Source organism: Hyaena hyaena, unplaced genomic scaffold, assembly GCF_003009895.1.
Source record: "Hyaena hyaena isolate Hyena2069 unplaced genomic scaffold, ASM300989v1 scaffold_141, whole genome shotgun sequence".
NCBI lineage: Eukaryota > Metazoa > Chordata > Mammalia > Carnivora > Hyaenidae > Hyaena > Hyaena hyaena.
This window is the reverse complement of record NW_024080773.1, coordinates 1,816,059-1,836,773: the sequence shown is the minus strand read 5'-3', so window position 1 is coordinate 1,836,773 and position 20,715 is coordinate 1,816,059. Positions and strand designations below refer to the sequence as shown.

The 20,715-nt window shown below is 45.6% G+C and overlaps 1 protein-coding gene across 1 annotated transcript in view; it reads left to right on the top strand.

Moving 5' to 3' along the window:
* Positions 1 to 17,172: 17,172 nt before the first annotated feature.
* PRKG1 (protein kinase cGMP-dependent 1) overlaps positions 17,173 to 20,715 on the top strand; it is a 1,246,601-nt gene continuing 1,243,058 nt past the window's right edge. The window contains exon 1 of the mRNA XM_039238529.1: positions 17,173 to 17,757. Within this exon, the coding sequence (XP_039094460.1) occupies positions 17,492 to 17,757 (266 nt within the window). The 5' untranslated portion in view covers positions 17,173 to 17,491. The remainder of the gene's footprint in view (positions 17,758 to 20,715) is intronic.

Here is a 20,715-nt window from a genome sequence, read left to right as displayed (position 1 = left end):
ATGGTTTCCTTTACTGTGCAAAAGCTTTTTATTTTGGTGTAGTCCCAATAGTTTAACTTTGCTTTCATTTCATTTCATTTGCTTACCTGAGGAGACCTATCTAGAAAAATGTTTCTATGGCCAATGTCAAAGAGATTACTGCCCATGTTGTATTCTTGGAGCTATATGATTTCCGGTCTCACAGTTAGGCCTTTAATCCATTTTGAATTGATTTTATATATGGTGTAAGAAAGTGGCCCAGTCTCATTCTTTTGCATGTTTCTGTCCAGTTTTCCCATCGTGATTTGTTGAAAAGACAGTCTTTCCCTCATTGGATATTCTTGCCTGCTTTGTCGTAGATTAATTGACCATGGAAGCATGGGTTTATTTCTGGGCTCTCTATCCTGTTCCATTGATCTGTGTGATAATGAGCTAATTTATGTAAAGTGTCACCATACTATCTAGCACATAATGAAGACTCAGTAATTATCATAAAAGCTATTACTCAGGGGATTATTTGGAACTATGGGAAACATGGGGAAAGTTTCACACTAGGTACCTTATTCAAGATGCTTCTATTCCAGTGGAGTGGACAGTAAGCACATAGATTGTGAAAATAATAATGGAAAGAGTAATAGCAATAGAAAGAAAAAAGAATACTGGGTAATTAGAATAGATATTGCAAGTGAAGGTCCCCAAAGATAGGGAAGGAGCATGTGGTTCACGTTTCATTTTGTGTTTCCTCAATTTTCTCTCTCAGTGACTTTCTGGTCTCAGCACTGGCCATCTGTCAAGTATGCAAACAGCCCTCAGGCACTGTTGTCTGAGTGAACATGCTTCGTCATGAACCTTCTTCCCGGCTGTTAATTTGTGTGACAATAACCACGGCTTTCTGCAGTGGCCTGGCTGGCTGCTCTGGTGGAGAGAGATTGGTGGGGAAAGGGAAGGAAGAGCCAGGATGCTGACTGCAGAAGATCCTTGGCTGTACTCTTTAAAACAAAGTCTCTTTTCCATGAGGGAAATTATACAGTATATTTTTGTGACAGCTTCATAACCTGAACCAAAATTGTTTAAGATGGTGCCAGGAAGCGAAAGAATACGTCTTGACTGTGAGCTCGAAGCGAGACATGCAATACAACACAAATAGTGAATACCTCGTATGGACACACACGTTCTGAGTGTACATCTAAACAATGGCAAGTCTTGTGGATGTATAGCATCCACGTTCTTCCCACCCCCATCAAAACTACAGATGGTCTCAGAATCTCGAAACACGACACTGAAATTTGCCATCTTTTGTTTGATGGAAGTTAGCACACGGAATGTTAATCTTGTCTGTTATTACCATTCTGTGAAGATGAGGATTCCACCCTTCTGCATTATACCAGCATCCAGTGTTTATGACTGAGCACAAAACCACATAGGATGGGTTTCAATTTATTGGTTGAATTGATGCTGTTGTCAGTATTTTATTTGCAAGTCAGTATTTTCCTCAAGGATTGTAAATTTAGAGTATTGGCTACATTCTGAATTATGACTTTATATTCTTACTTAATGTTGCCTAAGCGGACTGTATCAGTTAACTTTTGCTGTGTAACGAACCACGCCAACATTGGTGATTTTAAAACAATAGTCATTTTATTTATTCATGATTCTATGGGTCAGCAGTTTAGGCTCAGCTCTGTGGAGTTGAGTCTCTTCCTGGTTATTCTGCCTGGGCTCACTCATGTCTGCCATCAACCAGGGGCTGCTGATCTCACACGTCTGGCCATGGGCTGGCCGTTGCTAGTGGGAGTGGAGGCCACTGGGTCATGTCCCATTTATCACCCAGTAGGTTAGGCTGGGCTCATTCTCGTGGTGGTCACAGTGTTCCCAAAAGCAACAAGAAGGCAAGTGTCAGCATAGGGGTACTTTTCAAGTTTTGGCTTTGTCACATTTGCCAAAGTGGCCAAAGCAAATCAAATGGTTAAGCTCAGAGTCATCAGGAAAGGGGGTTTTCCAAAGGCATGGATATGGGAAGGCAATCACTGTGGAGAGTTTTGCAAATAATGTACCACAGAGACACAGTTTCAAAATGATACTGTATGGTCATAAAACAGTATGCTTCTATTCACAGAACTTTTCAGAAAAGCTTACTGTACTGTAATGGTTCTGCTTAGAAATTACATGGAGACATTTAATATTAGTTAAATTAAATACTATGCTGAACTATGGTTCTTCATACTGTCACTACCACTAATAAATATTTAATTTCAGGGGCAACAGGTGGCTCAGTTGGTTAAGTGTCTGACTCTTGATTTCAGCTCAGATCATGATCTCATGGTTTTTGAGGTCGAGCCCCATGTCAGGCTCTATGTTGACAGTGTGGAGCCTGCTTGGAATTCTCCCCCCTTCTCTCTCTGCCCCTACCCCACTCATGTTATCTCTCTCTCTGTCTCTCAAAATAAATAAATAAACTTTAAAATATTAAAATTAATTTCATAATCACCAAATGATAAAGGTATTACTATTATCCCTATTTTACATGTGAGGAAATTGAAACTTGGAGAAGTTGTACAACTTGCCCAGTGTCACCACAGCTGAGGGAATAACATTTGGGGAGCATAAGGATATATTAGTTTATTTTTAAATTTAAAAAAATTTTAATGTTTTATTTATTTTTGAGAGAGGGAGAGAGAGAGAGACAGCATGAGCAGGGGAAGGTCAGAGAGAGTGGAAGTCACAGAATCCGAAGACAGTCTCCAGGCTCTGAGCTAGCTGTCAGCACAAAGCCCGACACGGGGCTTGAACCCATGAACCGTGTAATCATGACCTGAGCCGAAGTCTGACATTTAATCGACTGAGCCACATAGGTGCCCCAGGATATATTAGTTTAAAGTATACAAAGGACAGTATGGAGCCTTCCACAGTGTTCTGTGCATGTATGAACATTATGTTAATGTTGAAAACTAATAGCCTCTCATGTTCTCTTATTACTTTTTTATTTTATTTTGAAAGTTAGACCATCTATAACTATAAATCTAAGAACACACAAACATATTAAATTTGCCACTGAGGGCATCTCTATAATTGGTTCTCTATTTTGCTTTAACTGGAACTAATTGTAAATGCAACCTAAACTCCAGTTTGTGGAGAAGGCTTATAACTTCCTTTAATTTTTATTTTTTTAATGTTTTATTTATTTCTGAGAGAGAAAGAGAGAGAGACAGCATGGGAGGGGGGTGTTTGTGAGCAGAGAGAGAGGGAGACACGAAATCAGAACCAGGCTCCAGGCTCTGAGCTGTCAGCACAGAGCCTGACACGGGGCTGGAACCCACCAACCGTGAGATCATGACCTGAGCTGAAGTCGGAGGCCTAACTGACTGAGCCACCCAGGCGCCCCTAACTTTTGTTACTACTAAATAATCAAATCTTTTCAAGCACCATCCATTGAGTTATTACCTCTGAAGCTGCATTACCAAAACAGTAAATCATTGGATAGCCTGCACTTCTTATCTCTTCAATGATGACAAAAGGAAGTCTCTATCAAATCTCTGTGCATGTCAGTTGTCATTTGTTTTGATGTAAAGTAATAGGCCTTATTGGAGGGAGGAAGGTTAAGTTCTGCATACTGAATGTCTATCACTCCCACACCACTCACACATGTCACACATTGAGAGAAGAATAGGACTGGAAATCCTGTGGGAAAAAAAAGAATCTTCAAAAGGGTATGTGAAGGAAATGAGAAACGGGTTTACATCCCACTTGATAACATTCTTCTCTCTTTTCCTGAACGGCATCCGAGAAAATATTAAGTGTCACATCCAATCACTGAATGATAAATTTACGATGTAAATGCGGTGTGGTTGGCTCATTAATTCTGTGGTTGCCCTGCTCTCTTAGAATTCACTTGACATCAAAGAAAGAATAAGGCACAGTATAAGGGCTGGCACTCTCCAGTTTAGTTCCTGAAGATTCTGTTGGATGAGAGTACAGAGAAGGGGAGGAGCATTGAGCTAGCCTCTTTTTTCAGGGCCACTTTAGGTTTTATACCTAACTCTGTGTCACGATGGAGTCCCTTACATTAGTGTGGCAATATGACACCAACACTTGTGTACTCTTCCCATGTGCTTCTTAATTGGACACAAAGTAAGGTAAAAAAGTATGGATCGAAGTTTGAAATGTTTCACATGAGAATTAATTTCCATGATTAACTTTAGCATCTGTTTATACTATGGATCTCAGCTGGTGCAACTGTCTCTTGGCAATTCTGGAGGTATATTTGGTTGTTACAACTCGGGGTGAAGGGTGCTACCGGCATCTAGCACGTAGAGACCAGAGATGTCACTAACCAACCTATCATGCACAGGACAGTCCCTGAAACAAGGAATTATCTAGCTCCAAATATCAGTAGTGGTGATGTTGATAAAGGGCTGATTTATATAATATGACTGGCACGCTCATTCTAATTTCTTAAAAAAATTTTTTTAAATTTTTAATGTTTTTATTTATTTGTGTTTGAGAGAGACAGCATGAGCAGGGGAAGGTCAGAGAGAGAGGGAGACACAGAATCTGAAACAGGCTCCAGGCTCTGAGCTAGGTGTCAGCACAGATCCCGACGCGGGGCTTGAACCCACGAACTTTGACATCATAACCTGAGCCGAAGTTGGACGCTTAACTGACTGAGCCACCCAGGCACACCCCCTCAAAAAATTTTTTTTAATCTTTTATTTTTAAGAGAGAGAGAGAGAAAGATAGAGTACATGCTGGGGAAGGGGCAGAGAGAGAGGGGATGAACTGCCTGCCCATCCTCACGTGGGGCGGGGGCGGGGGTGTGAGTAGTTTGAGCTACGGGGAAGGCAAAGGAATGGAGGGCTTTTCAACCCTTTCTGGATAGTGTTTATCAGTCAGGCTTGGTCAGTTTCTTCCTGTTTGTGTATTTTAAAACTGGAACTGCAGTAATTTGTTTAGAAAGGTTAGCTCTGATCTATTATCCTAATTGAAGCGATAGTATTATGGGTGCACATACCTGTCCACATCCATCAGATGGTATAATTTCAGTAGTGCTTAATAATCACATTGTAAATGCACAGCCTCCATGGAAGGAGCTTCATCCTCAAGAGTTCAAACAATGTATAAATGTGACAGTTATTCCTCCTTCTCCTACCCAGCACCCCAAAGGTAACAACAACTGATCTAAGTTTAAATATAGGCTGGTGCTTGGATGGCTCAGTCTGTTAAGCATTCATCTCAGGTGGTGATCTCATGGTTCATGGGTTTGAGCCCTGTATTGGGCTCTGTGCTGACAGCTCAGAGCCTGGAGCCTGCTTCAGATTATGTCTCCTTCTCTCTCTGCCCCTCCACTTGCTGTGTGTGTGCCTGTCTCTCTTTCAAAAAGTAAACATTAAAAAAATACATATGCATGTGTTTTAATATAACATTAAAAATGGTCACATAAATGAAATCACAACATTTTTTGCTTGTTTGCTTTTTTTTTTCACTTTTCATCATGTTTCGGCAAACTTCCTACAGGTCTACCTCATTCTTTTTTGATAGCTACATAGCATTTCATGATGTGACTATGTCATCAATTACTTAATTATTTAGGTTAATTTTTTTTCTTTCACAAACAGCAAGGAGCAGAGAAAGAGGGAGAGACAGAGAATCCCAAGCAGGCTCTGCACTGTCAGACTCGGGGCTGGAACCCATGAACCTTGAGGTCATGACCTCAGCCGAAACCAAGAGTTGGATGCTAACTGACTGAGCCCCCAGGCGCCCCTCCTCAGCCTCCCACCCCCGCCAATCTTTGTATATGTACATGAATCATGTTATAAACTTAATTTTTAGAGGTAGGGCTGCTGAGTAAAAGCAAATGTATCTTTAAGCTTTTGGTGGCTACCATTAGATTGCCTGCTACGAAAGACTAACCATTTATGCACCCATCTGTATTCAGGAGTGCCCATTTATGACAACACTGACAATAAGGAGTGCTATCAATAACTTCAGTTTTGCCAATTTGGTAGGCAAAAATGAATCTTATTAGCAAAGATGAATGTCTTTGTTTCTGTCATTTTTGTGTTGGAATGTTGGTATTTCTATGGACTTTTAGGCAGTCTTTGCATGTTATAGACACCAGGTATTTTATATGTTTACAAAACATCCTCTGTGATGAGACAGAGGATGACCACATTGCCCAACAAGTCCACCTCTCTCTCTGACCCTCCCCTTGTAGAAATTCCAGCAAGGAATTGAAAGCAGATATGTATTTGCACCAATGTGCACAGTGGTCGTACAATAGCCAAAAGATAGAAGCCACCCACGTACCCATCAACAGGTGCACGCAGTAACAAAATGTGATGAGACACACACAATGGAATATTACAGCCTTAAGGAAGGAAGTTCTGGTACATGCCACAGCACGGATGGACCTTGAGGCCACTGCGTGAGGTGAAGTAAGCCAGTCCCAGGACAAATATTGTGTTACTGCTCTTTCACGAGGTACTCAGAAAGTCAAATGCATACATACAGAACGTAGGTTGGGGGTTCCCAGGGGCTGGGGGAAAGGAGAAGTCAGCTACTAGATAATGGGGACAGAGTTTCAGTTTGAGAAGATGGAAAAATAGTGGAGACAGATAGTGAGGACTTCTACACAACAATGTGATTGTGCTTAATGTCACCGAGCTATACGTGACATAGGGGGGCACGGTCAATTTTGTGTATGTTTTACCAGATGGAAAAGTGGGAAAAACATTATATAAATATGTTATATGTGAATAAATAGGTATACAATATATTTAAAATCTATATTATGTAAACATTTTCTTCTGATTGGTGAACGTTAGTTTTCTGTCCAATAATTTGGAATGCTACTTTTATAATAAATTATATTTCCGGGGCGCCTGGGTGGCTTAGTTGGTTAAGCGTCCGACTTTCACTTAGGTCATGATCTCGCGGTTCGTGGGTTCAAGCCCCGCGTCCGGCTCTGTGCTGACTGCCCGCTCAGAGCCTGGAGCCTGTTTCAGTCTGTGACTCCCTCTCTCTCTGACCCTCCCCTGCTCACGCTGTCTCTCTCTCTCTCTCCTAGAAATAAATAAAACATTAAAAAAATAAATAAATTATATTTCCATATAGATAAGGATCGGTTTCCAAACTATGTGTTTTCATTGGTCCATTTTTAAAACAAAAATTATCACATTGCTTTAATTATTAGAGCTTTACAGTACACTTGAGGGTTGATAGTACAGGACTATAGTTTTTGTTGTTTTTTGAATATTTTAAAGCATGGAATATTTGTTTCATATGAATTTTATTTTATTTTTTTAAATTTTAATGTTTTATTTATTTCTGAGAGAGAGAGAGAGACAGCATAAGCAGGGGAGGGTCAGAGAGAGAGGGAGACACAGAATCTGAAACAGGCTCCAGACTCTGAACTGTCTGTCAGCACAGAGCCTGACGCGGAACTTGAACCCACAAACTGCGAAATCATGACCTGAACCAAAGTCGGATGTTTAACTGACTGAGCCACCCAGCCACCCCCATTTCATATGAATTTTAAAATCAACTCATCAACCTGAAAATTGCTGGAATTGCCTCGTCAGTAGCAGCAATTAAAAACTGCCCTCACATGCTAGAAGCGAATATGCATTTCCTACTATCCTGTATATTAGCTATTTGTTAATTTTGTCTGTACTGAGAAAATGGTTTAATTTTTCTAAAGGATAAAGTGGACTTGGTTCTCCAACAAATAGAATGGTAATTCGAAGAATGTATGGAGTGCTCTTCTGTTAAACAAACACACTCCTTTGGACCAGCAGGGGTGGCTCTGTCAGGGAACGGCATTTCTGTAGTCTAATTATTTTAACCTGATTTTCCTGGTGAATGGATTTTCACACTCACAAGGAAAAAGCAGTCTTTATAGAAGCAAAAAAGGAGGCTAATTTTAAACGAACATAAAACCTCACGAGGAGGGTGTAGTATCTACCACTTTCTTGGCGCTACAGATTGGGTTGGTTGTTTTCAAATCTCACTTTGGAACTTTCCATGTCACTTACTGTACAATTTCCCTGGTGATCTTATGAAAAATCGGTGTCTCCCAGGATGAGACTCACAGTCCTTGCAGAAGCCTCCACATGGCCCTCCTCTTTTGACTAGGACATTCTGGGAGGCATGTGGCCTTCTGTCTCCCAAACCAGAAAGTCAACGACCCCGGTAATTTATGTACCAAGTTAATCCTTTGGTTTCAACACAGTGGGAATATATCACTTGGTTATGTGGTGAATTTTGGTCTCCTTAGGGCATTACATCTCTGTCCCTCTCTCACACATACATCCACATACTCACATTCACATACTCATATTCACACACTCACATTCACACACTCACACCAGGGTTTAGTGCTCCCCCCCACCCCCAGGCACTGTGATAACCTCACTATTCACTGCGGCTTTGAGATCAGTCATTTATGTCACTCAGCTGCTCTCATATTCTCGTAAGCTTCTAGAGGGTGGACGTTGTGTCCTACTCGTCGCTGTGCGTCCCCAGCATCCAGCGGCGAGCCTGGGGCCTGCAGAAAAGTGAGCAAAAATGCTTGAATGACTGAAGCCAAGTACAACTGCACAGGTAAATGCAGTCGTTGCTCTTTTCATTTGTTTCCCTTTCAAAGGAAGAATGCAGGAGTCATGGCCTCTTTCTTAATAAAATGATTTCTGACATAAATGGCCTTTCTCCTGTGTCTTTCCTAGAATGCTAATTTGACATTTGCGCAAAAGGTAAATCCGTCTGTCTGGCTGTGGAGGGGAGGGGGTTGTCACTCCTGATTGATGACCATACACTAGAGGGTGGTCTCCAGCAACTTGTGGCATTTCCCATCTGTTCTTCAGATCACTGCTCTTCACGTGGAAATGTCCAAATGTCCTGAGCAGAGAGAGCTTTAAAGGAAGAATTGGCTTTTACTGACACACCCGAGCTAGTGAAGATTATTTAGAAGAAAAGTACAGTGACTGAAACACACACACACACACACACACACACACACACACACACACACACACACACACACACACACACACACACCGACTCACTCCGGCACCACCTCATGTTACACTAAGGTATTCCTGGCAGGGTTTCTTGCTGATGATTTTAGCCACAGTCTGAGTAATGTCTGCCCGCCTGCACGCTGTTAAGTGATCTGCCTTTATTCGATGAAGTCTTGAATGAAGGGCTGTGGGTGTCGTGCCTTCTTAGTTAAATAGCCTCTGTCTTCCTGCCACCTCTCTGCTCTCTCCAGACGGTGGGTGCTGGAAAGCAAAGCTGGGGAAAGGGAAAGAGATCTGCTCAAAGCATTTGTCAACGTGACATCGTTTCATTGTAACTCAAGCAATTACTTCACAAAAAGCTGGAAGACGTCTGAGTATTTCTTGCACTCTCCCACTTTTATTAAGGCTTCTATAGCACAGGTGGGGAAGACCTAATGAACACGGCACTTGGGAGCATCAGCTGTAAATATGAGAGCTTTAATATGTTCCGGAATCCCGAAGGTTCCATGGAACTATTTTTCCCCCCCAGACATAAAAACAAGTTGTATTTTTATAATAAATGACTAGATATGTTGAGAAAACAATTTCTAAATAAATGTGTCCGCACTGAACCAGAAACAGTAAATGAACTCTTCAGCTAACTATGTGGTTTCGATTGAGAACAACAACAACAAAAAATTGTGTTATTTATAAAGGCTCAAGAGCCTGTCAAAATACAGTGCTCCTTATCCCTAGTGATGCTTGTTAGCTTTTTTTACACGGGGATCGTTGATTTGAAACAACCTGGGATAAGCACAGATGAATGTCTCCATCAACAAAAAGCAGGTGGTGAGAATGAAGACCCGTGGTAATCTGATCACATCCTTTAAAAACGTATGTCGCTGATAACGGTGGCCCTGTTCTCTGAGAGCATCAGGCCACTGTGAAGTTTTCTTTAAAAATATTTAATAAAGATGCCGAATATTTTTAAGGGTAAGAGGGATAAGTAATGTCTGTGTGAAGGAAAGGCACACTCCCTGAAGTTACTTGAGGAACTCCTTGTCACTGTTTCATCACCCAATGGGTGACAGGTGTGTCTCCTTGTATTGGATTCATGGTTCTCAGAGTCGGGAAATTAGAGCACAGAGTTGGGCAATAAGCTAACATACAGAGCAGATATTAAAACATCTATGTCAAATGTGTGTAGAAATAGGTATTTATGTATAACTATGCCTACGTATGAATGTCATGGTTAGTGAAGCATTCATGGGGAAATGGAGATAGCGAAGGGAGGGCTCCGTAAGGGGGGGTGTGGGCAGCTGGGGCACCCAAACATCCTTTTGTGTTTTTTGAATTCTATTATCATGCATATCTATTTTCTGAATCTCAGAGCACTTTACTAAAAAAAATGTTTGCAGTAGGGGCCCTTGGGTGGCCCAGTCAGTTAAGTGTCTGGCTCTTGGTTTCAGCTTGAGTCATGATCTCACGGTGTAGTGAGTTCGAGCCCCACATCGGGCTCCGTGCTGACAGTGCGAAGCCTGCTTGCAATTCTCTGACTCCCTCTCCCTCCCTGCCCCTCCCCTGCTTGCTCACTCTGTCTCTCTGAAAATAAAAAAATATAAAAAACTTAACAAAATGTTCGAAGTAGATCAGGCAGTTTCTGTCATTAAAAAAAACCCAAATAATCCAGTTAAATCAAATAAAAAACTAATCTCAAGGGATTTGTACTCTTTCCTGTCCTCTCTTCTCAAATATTTGATTCGTACATGAACCTGGAAGCTGTATGATGTAGGGGCCCTTAATTTCCATAGAGGACTATGGAGCTATCCAATTAATAAGAACCCAAGATTACTAAATGTTTTCCCAGAGCCAAAATAAATGATCAGAAACACACAATACTATGAAACAGTTATTAGTGTTTCACAGATGAGACAGCAAAGGCTCCGAGTCTGTCCACCTCAGAAGGCTATTCACACTGTCATCGGTGTTTCAAGTGGCTCATAAGGTATAACAGCTTTCTATGTCCGCAAGTGTCTATCTGAAATGTACTCAAGTGGTGTCACTAGAAATGACTCTTGTAAAGTCAGTCTTTTAAAAGCGGTAAAATATTTCTGGCTTTTTTAGTGGATGTTTTTGAAGGATGGCTGAATTCATTAGTGTTATCTTGTTGTCTCACAAAGCACCACAATCTTAGAGACTTAAAGCAACACTCCTTATCTTACTGTTCTGGAGGTGAGAAGTCTGGGCATGGCGTGGCTGGATGCCCTGTTCCAGGTCTCGTAAGGCTGAGGCCGACATGCCAACTACGCTACATTCTCCTCTGGACCCCAGGGTCCTCTTCCATGCTGTCGTGCCTAGGACAGGACTGTTTTCCTGCCACGGTAGAACTGAGGTCCCTGTTTCCTTGCTCATTGTGTGTCCGAGGTTACTCGCGGCACCTAGATTTCCACCTGCATTCCTTCTGGTTCTTCTGTCTTGAAAGGCAGCAATGGGGGAGTTTCTCGTGAATCAAAACCTTCTCATCTTGGAAACGCTGTGTGAGGGAGGAGCCCAATCCCTTTTAAAAGGCTCACCTGATTGATTTTATCTTAACATCACCAGATGATCTTATCTTAAAATTAACTGACACAGGACCTTAATCACAGCTGCAAAATCCTTTCAGAGCAATACCTTGATCAGTTGTGTTTGAATAACTGGGAAAAGGTGCAGATACACCAAGGGTGGGAATCTTGGGGGCTGTCTTTGAATTCCGCCCACCATAACTGATGAGTGGGCTGAGTGTAGTACAAATATTACCACCACACCACCACCACCAAGCCTGGAGGCTCTGCCCCCTGCTGGGGGACTTCCCTTTCAAGAATCAAAGCAGGGGTGGGAGGGCAATTACCCTTTTATTTTTGTTTATTTATATAGAGTCATATTTAATTGATAAGCATCTTACTTTCATCTGGCTTCATCTGAGCCTTATAAACCCAGGTGCAAGAGAACTTAATATCCAGACATAGTTGGGAAAACTGAGGCTCAGGGAGATATAATTATCTGCCTGAAGTCCCATAGCCTTCCCTGTCTCCATATTCCAAGAGGAATATTCCATATTTCAAGGTTCTGAATATAGCTCAGAATTTGACTTCTTTTTTTAAATTCCTTTTAAATTTATTTCTAGGAGAGAGAGACAGTGTGAGCAGGGGAGGGTCAGAGAGAGAGGGAGACACAGACTCTGAAACAGGCTCCAGGCTCTGAGCCGGCAGTCAGCACAGAGCCTGATACGGGGCTCGAACCCACGAACCGCAAGATCATGACCTAAGCGAAAGTCGGACGCCTAACCGACTAAGCCACCGAGGAGCCCCAGAATTTGACTTCTACAATACTTAAGTAGCATCATCTTTTAGTTTTATTTTTCAGAATTGCTAGAAAAAGTTATATTTTTCAAACCTGTAGAAGAGGTATCACAGAATATCGTCAATGGCCGTGGCCTCCTGTGGCACACAGCATGTGAAAAAACTCTATGTACAGCCACCAGACCACAGAGTTAAAAGCATTTATGTATGTTTTCCTGTAGGGTCATATGTTTTTAAATAAAGTAGCCTATGATTTATTAAGTAAATACAATAAATAGAAGCTAATTCTGAAGCTTAACTGAGGCAGCATTTCATTTGCTATTTTTATGTTCTATGTGATTGATGGAGATGTGGAGGTGTTTCAGGACTTCACGCTTTTCTCTTGCCTGAAGTGTGACCACACTCACGGTCACCAGAATGTGGTTTAGGCACTAATGTTGAAGCCACATCTAGTGTGATGTAGAATTAACTGAAAATGCTGCCAGCTGATGTTAACCACAAAGGACACAGCAATCTTTACAGGATCATCTAAGCTCCACTTTCACTTTCTTGCCAAACATTTACACTCTGCTGAAGTTCACGGATGCATGCTGTTTGTAAGAATAGACTGATAATTTCAAAATGTGAGTCACAGGGAAAGCAGAATTCTAGAAAATCCTCGAAGGTAGAAAGGTGCTATACGCCCTAGGTGGTAGCTGCCACAGCCAGTTTTACAAGCGAGGGAAGCGCATGTATCCCACGGAGTTTTGGGGACTTACCCAAGAGTACACAGCCTGAGGAGACATATGTATACATCTTTAGGCTCCATTCGCTAGTTGCATCCCTGGATGAGAAATGCATTGTAAGTAGGTTTCTGCAACTACTATCATTTTGTCACCAAGAGAAGTGTTTGGATATAAGGTTTTGGAAATTTCAATCTCCACCCCCACCCCCTTGGTACCCATGCCAACCATTCCAATGTCTGAGACCTCTAACCCTGTTTTCATTTCCCCCCAACCTTTCTTCTGCTGCCATTCAGGGGACCTTGCTCCAACCATCTGTACGCGACTGTTCTCTTTGCTCCGGATCCTCGTAATCTGTACTAAAGGTCAGTGTTGTTGGCAGGGGTGCGGCTCTGGGAGTGAGTGTTTCATCTGCTCAGCAGTAAATGCAGCAATTGCTTGAAGTTAGACCAATGAAATAGTTTCAGGAAGAGGAGTGTTTTACTGCTGACATTGCGGACGGCATGTGGCACACACTGATGATAAAAAGCAAATTGACTTTTAGTTCTTTAATTTTTTTTTTTTATAGACTCCCATTGCTTCATAGGACACCGACCTGGAATAAAGGACAGAAATCCCCTATGAGCTACTCACATCTATAAGGCTTCCAGTTCTTTGCAAGATGTTCCTTTTTCCTAGGGGGTAGAGAGGCAACATACCATCGTAACATTTTGAAAGCACGTGTACTTAAAAAAAAAAAAAAACCAACAACACTTGAACTTGTGTATGAAATGTAGAGTAGATCTCCAACGATCACAGGGAAAATAGTTTTGGTTAATAGACTGCTGAGGGGGCGCCTGGGTGGCTCAGTTGGTTAAGCGTCCGACTTCGGCTCAGGTCATGATCTCACAGTTCGTGGGTTCAAGCCCCACAACGGGCTCTGTGCTGACAGCCAGCTCAGAGCCTGGAGCCTATTTCAGATTCCGTATCCCTCTCTCTCTGACCCTCCTTGCTCACACCGTCTCTCTCTCTCAGAAATAAATAAAAAAATGTTAAAAAAATTAAAAAAAAATAGACTGCTGAGAAGCCAGTGCCTTAGAGATTTAGCCAGGTCCATATGGGGCATTAAATTTAGTTTGTTCCCATTATCAAAGAACTTTTAGTTTTGCTTGTCTCTGGGCTCATGGAGAAGTGGACATTTTAAGATATTTCAGGTTGAAGCAATGCCATGCAGGTGATAAGACTGTCTAGGTCAAATCTGGACCTTGTGACTTTGCTTATATTCCCTAATCTGGCTAAGCATCAGTTTCTCCATCCATAAAATGGGAATGAATAATAGTGCCGACCATATAGAGTCATCATGAGCTTTAAAATCAGTTGCATAAAGGGCATTTAAAAAGTTGCATAATACGTATATCATTATTCAGTGACCAAAAGATTGTAAATTTTTAATTCTTTTTAGTTTTTAAAAAAATTTTAATGTTTATTTTTGAGAGACAGACAAAGCGTGAGTGGGGGAGGGTCAGAGAGAAAGACACAGAATCTGAAACAGGCTCCAGGCTCTGAGCTGTTAGCACAGAGCCCGTTGCAGGGCTCAAACCCACCAACCCACCTTGATCAGGAGAGATCATGACCTGAGCTGAAGTTGGACACTCAAACGGCTGAGCTACCCAGGCTCCCCATGTAAAATTTTAATTCTTCACAGTGTTTTACTCTGATACAGAATTCAGCATAGTTTCTTTATTTCTCTCAAATAAGGAACATGGGAGCATTCTACGGGTATTTCAGGACATAACCTCACTTCACTGTGGTTGATTTTTATTTAGCAAATCTCTCCAAGGGCACTAGATGGCGACCTTCTCCTTTAAGAAAAAAGGTAACAGACTAAAACTAAGATTCATTAATACTTTTGCTTTGACAGTTGAAACTTACTGCTACAGAGTCCAAAACACACAAAACCAGGGTAAAGCCACATCTTTGCACGCCAGGTTGTCTGAATCATAGAATTTCTAGATTTTCAGGTGTCAGGCTAGGAGCGGAGTGTTAGGGGAAGCACTCCTTTTGTGGGCATTGAGAATCCCTTATCCAAACTTATTAACTTAGGTTGTGACCTTGGACCTTAGCTTTAGACATTTACTTTTTTTTCCCCTTTAGAATGTGACATGATTGGGTTAGATGATCTTCATAGTTGTTTTCAGGTATGAAATGCTATGAATTTTTTCATAATTCAGTGTTTACTCTCCTGTCAGACTATCTTTCCTCAGGTGTTTGTTCTGCTCTAAATTTAATATTTGTTAAGCCGATGGACAAGATTTAATGTCAATATTGCCTAAGTTAAAACCGATGTATTAAAAAATACAGTATATTAAATTATAATTTCGGAACATAGGGGTGAATTTAGGGTTCTGAGGAGTGTGTGTGTGAAATCTTGGTGTACATATTGCTTTTGAAAAAATAGAAGAAATATTTGAATATCTGCATTTAAGATACTGTAAAACTTGAGGGGCGTCTGGGTGGCTCAAGGTGGTTGATACACCGACTTTGGCTCAGGTCATGATCTCACAGTTAGTGGGTTCGAGCCCTGTGTAGGGCTCTGTGCTGACAGCTCAGAGCCTGGAGCCTGCTTCAGATTCTGTGTCTCCCTCTCTCTCTACCCCTCCCCCGATAGCACGCTATCTCTCAAAAACAAGTAACAGTGTTAAAAAATGTATAAAAGATCATGTAAAACTTGAAAAAAAACTGTCCAAGAGTCGTTTTAAAACTGTAGCTCTAAGTTTGAACCTCTGCTAGAATTTTGAACATGATAAAGCTTATTCTAATGTATTGTTTTTAAAATATCACTTATTTTCAGTGTTCCTAAAAGGATTCGTAAGTTTAAGTTGCTAACAACCAACAGGATTTAGAACTCCTTCTCAAAGATGAGTAGATTGGCATCTGGTGTGATTAAGAAGTTCAGCTGCCTGCTTGAAACGTGTTTAATTTAAAATAATCAGACGAGTAGAACAGTAAATAATAAGGAAATCCCCAGAATAATATATTTCAGGATTTATTTATACACCAAAGTATATTCTTAGAAACATTTTACTCTGATACAGAATTAGTTGCAGACAAGGTAGAAAGAATTTTTTAAAAAGTAAGTAGCCATGATTATACTCTGATCTTTCTTAAGGAAAGCTGTGATTTCAGAGCAAGTCCTTGGGTATCTCAGTCTGCAACAGTTTTTTCCTTTAAAAAAAAGATTTACTAATCTGTTGATCATTACCTGAAGACACACTCCTCCCACTGTGGGAGATAAACACTTAAACAGTGATTAATGTTATGAAAACGGTTCTCTGTGACACATACACAGATAAGAAATGTTAGGTATTAGCAAATAGGCTCGAACAGGTAGAAAAATGCCTTTAGCGTAGGGTGAGGGGATGCATACAAAGGTGATACAAATTACAGAAGCAATTTCTCCCTAAACCTGGCACTGGTCGCGTGTGCCAGCCGTTCGGCAGGGCCGGATGCCACTTCACAATCACGGAAGACGATGCAGCGATTTAATTCGGATGCTCGATATACACATTTTAATTGCAGCAGATGAAATAAAATCCAGGCTCCGAGAAGCGCACAATGGAATGGCCTTCCCTTCACCCCGCCAAACATTTGGCTCATTACCTCATGCATATTCATTCAACTTTCCTACCAGCAGCTGACGATTTCCAGTAAAATTTTAGGCCGGAAAAAAAAAAAGTTGGAATTGCTAGTGCCTTGCCTTTGTGAGTTGGGGTCACAACCCCAGGACTTCCCAGTAAGAGAGACACATGCGCGCGCTCACGCACCCCCGCGCCCCCCTACCTTATCCAGAGCAGAAGAGAAGGGAGAAGTGAAAAGCAAGGTGAATTAATGCAGGTTGCGGTCTCAGGGCGGTCCGGTATTTATGAAACCTCTCACCCTGTCTCTCACACACACCCCACAAAGTCTTTAGGCTCCAGTTACAAGCGCTGCGTCATCTGCCAGATCACATGGTGATTGTTGCTATTTCAAGGATCAAGTGGCATCGAGCTCCCCCCACCCCACCCCTTCCCTTTGGTACCATATAGCGTGTCGGAGCTCGCCGGGCGATGGGGTGAGAGCGCGCTCTCTGGTCCACCCAGGCTGTCGGCGGGGCGGCGCGCGCGGGGTTCTCACGGCGCGCCCGGGCGCGGGGACGGGGGAGGGGGTCTCGGGGGAGGCCCGGCGGCTCTAATTGGCTTCTCAATGAAAGATAATCACCTATTCCCCCGAGAGGCTGGGGATTAGCACTCTGCCTCTCCTCCCCGCCGCTCTAGACGTCTCGTCCCTGCCCTCGGAGCTCTCCGTCCGCTCGGCACCAGGGGCCCGCAGCCCGCGGCTCCCGCGCTCGCGCTACTCCGGGGTCCGCGCCCGCCCGGCTTCCCTCGGCGCGCCCGCCGCCCCGGCCCCCGCGGAAACTTGGGCGGAGGGGCCCGGGGGGAAGATGAGCGAGCTGGAGGAGGACTTCGCCCAGATTCTCATGCTCAAGGAGGAGCGGATCAAAGAGCTGGAGAAGCGGCTGTCGGAGAAGGAGGAGGAGATCCAGGAGCTGCGGCGGAAGCTGCACAAATGCCAGTCGGTGCTGCCCGCGCCCTCGCCGCACATCGGGCCGCGCACCACCCGGGCGCAGGGCATCTCGGCCGAGCCGCAGACCTACCGCTCCTTCCACGACCTGCGACAGGCGTTCCGGAAGTTCACCAAGTCCGAGAGGTAGGCGCGGGCCGGAGCCCAGGCCCCGCTCGGGCGGGGGGCGCGCGCGCGGAAAGGGGTGCCCCCGCGGCCCTGGGCCCGGGGAGCGTTTATTTTTATGCCTGGCCGTCACGTGCCGGGCCGGGCTGGCGGGGCTGGGAAAGGCCGGCTCCTCGGGGAGACGCGCGCGGGCGGCGCGGGGGCAGGGGGAGCGCGGAAAGTTTGCTTGCGCCGCGGAGTCGGGGCCCGCACCCGACCGCCGGGACGAAGCCCCGCGCGTCCCGGGGCCGCTGGGGCTTCCCGAGGCGACCCCAGACCCGGGCCGCGGGGCGTGCTCCGGGCGGGGGTGGGCGCTGGGGCGCCGGCGTCCCGGGGAGGGGGCGGCCGGACCGGGTCGGGTTCGGTGCAGGGACCGAATGTGCTCCGCGCCCCGCTGCAGGGGCGTGGGGAGGCGGGACGGGGGCGCGTCTCCGCAGCCCGGATCCGGCCTCCGGGGTGGGGACGGGGAGACGTTTGTTCGCAGGGTCACTCTCCAGGCAGCTGTGATGTCAGCGCGAAACTGCGAGGAAACCCCACTTTGTGGACGTTCGCGCGCCCTGTGTGTGTTCCCCGCGGCAGTGCCACACCTTGGGCTGCCCCGGGGCTCGGAGGCGGCTCGGTGACCTTGTACCTGAGGCGCGGTTGGGGCTCCGGGCCAGCCGCGTCCCAGGGCGGACCGCGCCGCCTGCCTGTTGTCTTCCTTGGGAACCTTTCCGCGGAAAAGNCGGACCGCGCCGCCTGCCTGTTGTCTTCCTTGGGAACCTTTCCGCGGAAAAGGGGGGGGGGGGGAGGGGTTGAGGCGGGAGGGGTGCCTCTCTCTGGGCGCCTCCAGGCTCCTTCCCTTCCTCTCCGGACACTTTAAGAGCCGGATCCTGCCCGTTCAGAGTTGTGTGTGGCTCGTCGGTAGCGCGCAGAGGAGGCCGGGCGACTTTGGCCACAAGTAGGAAGCTTTTGCACTCCACGCGCCGCCTGCACCGGAGAAGGCTGATCGATTGGCTCCAGCATTAAAGCGCCTCTGGACATTAGGGAGAGGAAGTGCAGACTCCCCAGCCCATTACTGGCTTTTAGTCTCTGGAAGTGCGCGGCCGAAAGTGCATTTCGCAGGATATTGAATATTCCATTAGGCGTGCCTTCATGCCCGCCCACCCCTTCCCTCTTCCTTCTTCTTAGATCACTTGGTGTCTGAGTTTGGGGCTCTCAGGGGACCCCTCAATGAGTCCCTCCCCCTTAGCGCTCTGACTTGGAGGCCAGCAGTAGTAAAGCCCGTGTTCTCTTGTCCAGTCTCTGTCCTGGCCACTTCCAGGGCTCTCAGTGGCGCCCACCTCCCCCCACCCCCCTTTGTCTCCCTCCCCTGTGCATTGACGAGTGTTCCCGTGTGGTGGGGGAGGAGAGCACAGGAGGCTGGGCAGGGGTGAGGAGCTGTTAGAAGGGGTCCAGGCGCCGCGAGCGGGCAGGGGAGAGAAACAGGAACCAGGCCGAAAGGATTCGCCTTGGGGACTTTGGGCCCCTTCCGAACCGACGTCCAAGGGGACAGCTTTCACCGTCCCGAGGGACACTCCACTTACAAAGTGACACTCTCCACATGGCACCGTTCGGCTCGGCCTGCCCTGAACCTCCCCGCCCGATGGCATTCTTCCCAGCGTCAGGCCAGGACAGCCAGAGGCCCTCGGATCTGGCCTTGCCCTCGGTGGGGAGGCGGCTGCCCGGGGGCTGAGGCTGCGGCGGGGCCGGGCGCGCATTCCGCGGCCGCTGCCCTGCCCCTCGCTCAGCAGCTGGAATCAATCTGCCCACCTCCTTAAGGAGCCACTTCATCAGCGGTCACCCGGCAGCTGCTGGCCTCCCGGGGCCGGCGGGCCGGCCGGGGCTTTATCGCATTTTTGGCGCATTTTTGGAATTTCAGATCCCCGCTTCTGGGCTGCGCCCCTCCAGGGTAACGGGCGCCCCTTCACAGCCCAGAGGCGGGCTCAGCAGCCTGTGCAGGGGCCCCGAGGAAACTCTCCCCACCGAGTCCTCCCTCATTCGGGAGCTGGCTCTCAGAGGCGCTTTTATTCTCCTGGACCCGGGGCCTCTCCAGCAGTGAGAGTACGTTTTTGTGTGCACTGGGAGGAAATGGCTGATCTTTCCTATGCGCACAGGGTCCTCCCTTTCCTCCCCACCCCCTCCTCCCCGCACTTTGGTGTTAGGGGTCGGAGCCTCCAGGCTGAGCCGGGAGCATGCTCACAGGACGTCAGCGCACGTTTGTGGCTACACGGAGTAGCTGGAAATCCCTCTTACTTCCTCTCTGCTCCGCTAAACGCTGGGATTCAGGGCAAACTTCTTGCCACTGAGCACTTAGGTTTTTATACTTTCAAATGGGGGCCTGGAGTGGATTTTCAGCAAGCTGACTCCCTAGAGTGGAAAGGATTTTGACAGGTACACCCAAGGGCGATGGTAACCCTTGGAATCAGGGTCGCAGCCTAGCACTGAGAGACCCTCACTTCATTGCTGGTGAGACACCTTAACTTGGTTCAAGAACAAGAATGATTGAAAAAGGATCTGTCTGCTACAACACGTAACAGCAAACAAGATGCTTGGAAAATAAAGCACATTATGGGGCGCCTGGGTGGCTCAGTTGGTGGAGCCTCTGACTCTTGGTTTCGGCTAGGGTCATGATCCCAGGGTCTTGGGATCAAGCCCCATGTGGGGCTCTGTGCTAAGTGTGGAGCCTGCTTACGACTCTCTCTGTCTCTGCCTCTGTCTTCCCCTCCCTCTGTCTCACTCTTGTGGGTGTGATCTCTCTGTCTAAAATAAAATCTTTAAAAACGGAATTTTCTACTTTTCCGATACTCAGATTGGGGGACTAGCTATTCCCTCACCTCGTGCAGCCTGTGTAGAAAGCGCAGCCTCCTGCTGACTAACCGGGCCTGACAGAGACTGCATTATTGCAAAGCCAGCGTTCCA